Below are 4,081 nucleotides of genomic sequence, written 5' to 3' on the forward strand. Positions count from 1 at the left end.
AAGTGTGCACAACACAAGTGGGACCATTTTTTTTTTTTTAAGAAACTACGAAACAAATGCATTATTAGATTTGAGAAATAAAAATGAACACATGATGAAAACACTTCATCAAACCAACAGAGGAAGAAGAAGAAGAAGAAGAAGAAGAAGAAAAGATGTTTTCACATTATCTAGTCAGTGTTAAAAATAGAAATTCACCCGTTACATTTACTCTGCACTTTCTGATTATATACACTTATGTACATGGGTTTATCTTAATTATTTGTCCTTAATGTCTTTATCAACAGTTTACAAAAGAAAGGAAATTGCAATCAAATGCATATACTCTTCTAGAAAGATGTGCTATGTGCTTAGTAACTATGTTTTCTGTTTTTGAGTCGAAGCAGAGGGGGATGGGAACATTGCACTGCTCTGCACTGCAAAAACAAAACCCAGAAGAAAATCCCTCTTCACAAGAAAATGAATCCAGTTGATTTTAAATAATAAACTTTCTCTCTTTTAAAAAACGCAACTAATCTAATCTTGTTTCTACAATGATAACAATATTTAAAAATCCAAACCAGACTCAGTGACTTGCAGAGAGGGATTTCTTTTTGCAGCGTGCGGACCAACACAATCTGCCCTGTTCGTGTCATGCACTCAGCTCACAGGAAGCCTGCACGTCCACCTCGAGTTAAACCGAGAGACGTCCGGTGTGCGACGCGCCGCTCTCGCTTACTAGCTTTTCACGGGTGCTTTCAGAAGCTGCTTTAGTTCAGGGACCGACAGCGCAGGCTTCTACACATCCCGACCTCTCGTTTTAAAGGTTCTGCTCACAACCCGGTGGGTGAGACGCAGCGGGAGCTCGACTGCTGAGCTCAGGACAGCGCTTGGAGCGAGGTCTGCGATAAGTTGCATAATCAAGTTCAGCCCAGATCAAGGAGCTGGAGAAGAGCCCCCTTAAGACATGGACGCTGTGGGTTATAGCAGGGTCAGGGCGGGGGGGGGGGGGGGGGGGGGGGGGGGGGGTCAATTCAGTTCAATCGAGCTCAAACGTTTTTACTCTTTGTGTCGAGCTCAGGCTACAAGTCAGGGCTGCGGAGACAGAAAGGGAGAATGCATAAGAACGAGATTCTATGTTAGTCTATTAGTTTTTTTGAGGCTTTCACTTTCGTCACGATGGAAATGAACTGATTTGAAAGAGAAGTGACCCCCCCCCCCCCCCCAACACACACACACACAACCCCTCCCTGGTAGAAATGCTAGTGAGGAGAGCGCCTAAGTTTCCCCGTGGTTTGAACCCCAGGCACTACGGACCCTGACAGCCCGACACAGTGCCAGGTTTCTCCCAGAACCGCTGACAGCCGACGGCCTGACCGCCGCCGCTTTCGCTGGCAGCCATGTTGGCTCCGCGTTTTCTGATTTTGTAACAGTGCAAAATATTTCAACATTGTTTCAGGTAGCATCAACAAACTGCGACCGCCCTCTGGAGGAACAGCGCCCCCTTCCTGATTTGTGCTGTGATGTAAAATACTGAGAAGGAGCTTCCCAGCAACAGACCCATCTGTTGTCGCGGCGATGTGTTACACATGACCTCGATGACGTCGTGGTTTCAAAGGTCGGAGATATACTCGCCGCTCAGCTACACGTTCACGTAGACAACCACCACATTCTTGTTGTGTTACTGGAGTATTACACTAGAGGGCGCTCCACAGAACTCACACAGCAAAGAGCCGAATTTGGATTCAGTAAACTGTTTTTCACAGACTCGTATGAGGTCACTGTGACCTTTGACCCCTGACATCTAATCAGTTCATCTGTGAGTCCAAAAGAACATTTGTGCCAAATTCAAAAAGGATTCTCTTGAGGCGTTCTTAAGAAATTACGTTCACAAGGTCAAAAAGGTCACAGTGGCTCTGATCCCTATGCCCACTGGCTGTCGTGGTCACACTGGTGGACACGTACTGCCCCTACACTGCCCCTACTGGTCGTGTGTGTCTTGATTCTTGCAGACAAGTACTCTCACTTTCTGGGGATGTGCACGGCCGACGCACCAACCTGACGCAGGAAACACGAGGCGGCCACGATGTAGCAACACGCGAGTTTATCTCTGACCAAACACCAAGAAACATGTAAAACGCTCGCTGCTGTGAGGAAACCAACGAGGAAATCAAACACGCCTACACGCTGCACAGACCAGCGTCATCGCGTCTCCATCGGCGGAGACTCACAGTTGATCTGTGGCCGAGTGTCGTCGTCTGTCGCAGGTTCTGGTTTCGCCCTTTATTCAGATTGACTTCGATTATTAAGGCTCAACGGGCAAGAGGTAAAAGAACAACAAGTGCCCGGAACACACACTTGTAAAAAATCTTAAATTCTGATTATGTGTTTGTCTCAAAACATGCACACGCACACAAAGACACACACACGCACATAAACACCACACGCAAAAACACACACACACACACACACACACGCTCAGAAAAGCTCCCCTATTCCCTGCGTGAGTTTAATCTCAAACTATTTGCGTCTCCTGTCTTTTCACAGCCTCAGAACAAAACTCAAGGATCTTCTCTTTCTTTTTTTTTTTCTTTGTAAAGGGAGGGTGCCATTCTGTTAAGAGCCAAACCAAAAACTAAAGAAGGAACAAAACACAGAACTGAAGGCCTTATTCAAAAAATAAAAATCACAACGACGACGCACAAGAAAAAAAAGGCAAAATACTGTTTTCGAAGAAGAATCAGGGGGTGTGCGGGGGAGGGGGGACACGCAAAAAGACAATAACTTGATTGATAACGATGAAAACAAATGAATCTTTATAAAGTTCACAGTCTTGTAGCTCCCTGTACCAGGGGAGGGGGTCGGAGGGGGTGAGAGGGTGAGGGGGGGGTAAATGTTTAACGTGACTTCAGCCACACACACAGATTACGTTGGGAAGCCTCTTCTAAAAAAAAAACTAACCCCAGATTCCTAAAAACTTTATGCAAAAGCCGCGATTTAACAAACGATATAATCCAACAGAGACTGAATTGTTTTCAGAACTTTTTCCAACAAGACTTTAGGAACTGCAGGAGACGAAGACAAAAAGATCAGAAACCATTTCCTCCAACGCTGACTGAGTATCGAGCTTCAGGTCTCAAAGGTCGACTCTCGGGTCGTCTGTGTGGAAGACGCAGGGTGAGACGTTTACAGGAAATCGTTTATGAAAAGAAATCAGGAGTTTCGAGGACTGATTTCTTTGTGTGATTCGATGCAGCTTGATTGAATTTAAGGGAAAGTTTTATGGTAAAGAGCCGTTTTGACCACGTTCCTTCAGTTACAGAAACAAAGGCGACGCTCCTGAGTTCCTAAAAACATCCTGGAAAACGTTTCTTGCGTGGAAAAAGGTTTATTTCGCTTCCAAAATCCATAATATATGGATAAAATATATCATTTTGTCTTCTTCACACAACTTCCCAACTCTGGATATGTACACAATTAAAAATCAAACAGAAAAAAAGAGCAGCTGAAGAGACACAAGACAATACACATATGTCCTTCCTCCTCCTCCTCCTCCTCCTCCTCCTCCTCTGGATGGATGCATGTGATGGATGGATGAGCGTCCCTGCTGCTGGATGTCCTTCAGTCCATCCGTCTCTCTCATGAGGACGCGTGTTATGAGACCGGTGGGATAGTTTTGGGGTAAGATGGGACATTCGGTGGACGGTGGTGGAGAGGATGACGTCTTTAAACACACACACACACATGAACAGACACATTCCTGATGTTCCTGCGATTTCAAGATGAAGAGGAGGAGGACGAAGAATGAGCGGCGTCTTTTTTATATCCTAACGTGTCGGCAGAGGCGAGGAGAGAGGACACTGGTACAAGATGTGCTGTGAGGGGGGGGGAGCGAGGGAGAGAGGGAAGTGTTTGAGGGGGACGGGGGAGGTCAGAGTTCACATCATGACGTGGCGGCGGCGGTGCAGGGAGAGGTGGTCGGACCGCGAGAAGGAGCGGTCGCACTCGGTGCAGCGGAACGGTTTGATTCCTGTGTGCTTGCGGAAGTGTCGGGTCAGCTCGTCGGAGCGGGCGAAGCGCCAGGTGCAGCCCTCCCAGGTGC

The 4,081-nt window shown here is 46.8% G+C and overlaps 1 protein-coding gene across 3 annotated transcripts in view; it reads right to left on the minus strand.

Annotated features, from left to right (window-relative positions):
- Positions 1-3,347: 3,347 nt before the first annotated feature.
- Positions 3,348-4,081, minus strand: part of klf8 (Kruppel like factor 8) — a 50,911-nt gene continuing 50,177 nt past the window's right edge. For all 3 annotated transcript variants that reach the window (XM_069539464.1, XM_069539466.1, XM_069539465.1), the window contains exon 7: positions 3,348-4,081. This exon is cut by the window's right edge and continues 18 nt beyond it. In XM_069539464.1, coding sequence (XP_069395565.1) covers positions 3,918-4,081 — 164 coding nt within the window. In that variant the 3' untranslated portion in view covers positions 3,348-3,917.

Source organism: Paralichthys olivaceus, chromosome 15 (assembly GCF_024713975.1).
Source record: "Paralichthys olivaceus isolate ysfri-2021 chromosome 15, ASM2471397v2, whole genome shotgun sequence".
Lineage (NCBI taxonomy): Eukaryota > Metazoa > Chordata > Actinopteri > Pleuronectiformes > Paralichthyidae > Paralichthys > Paralichthys olivaceus.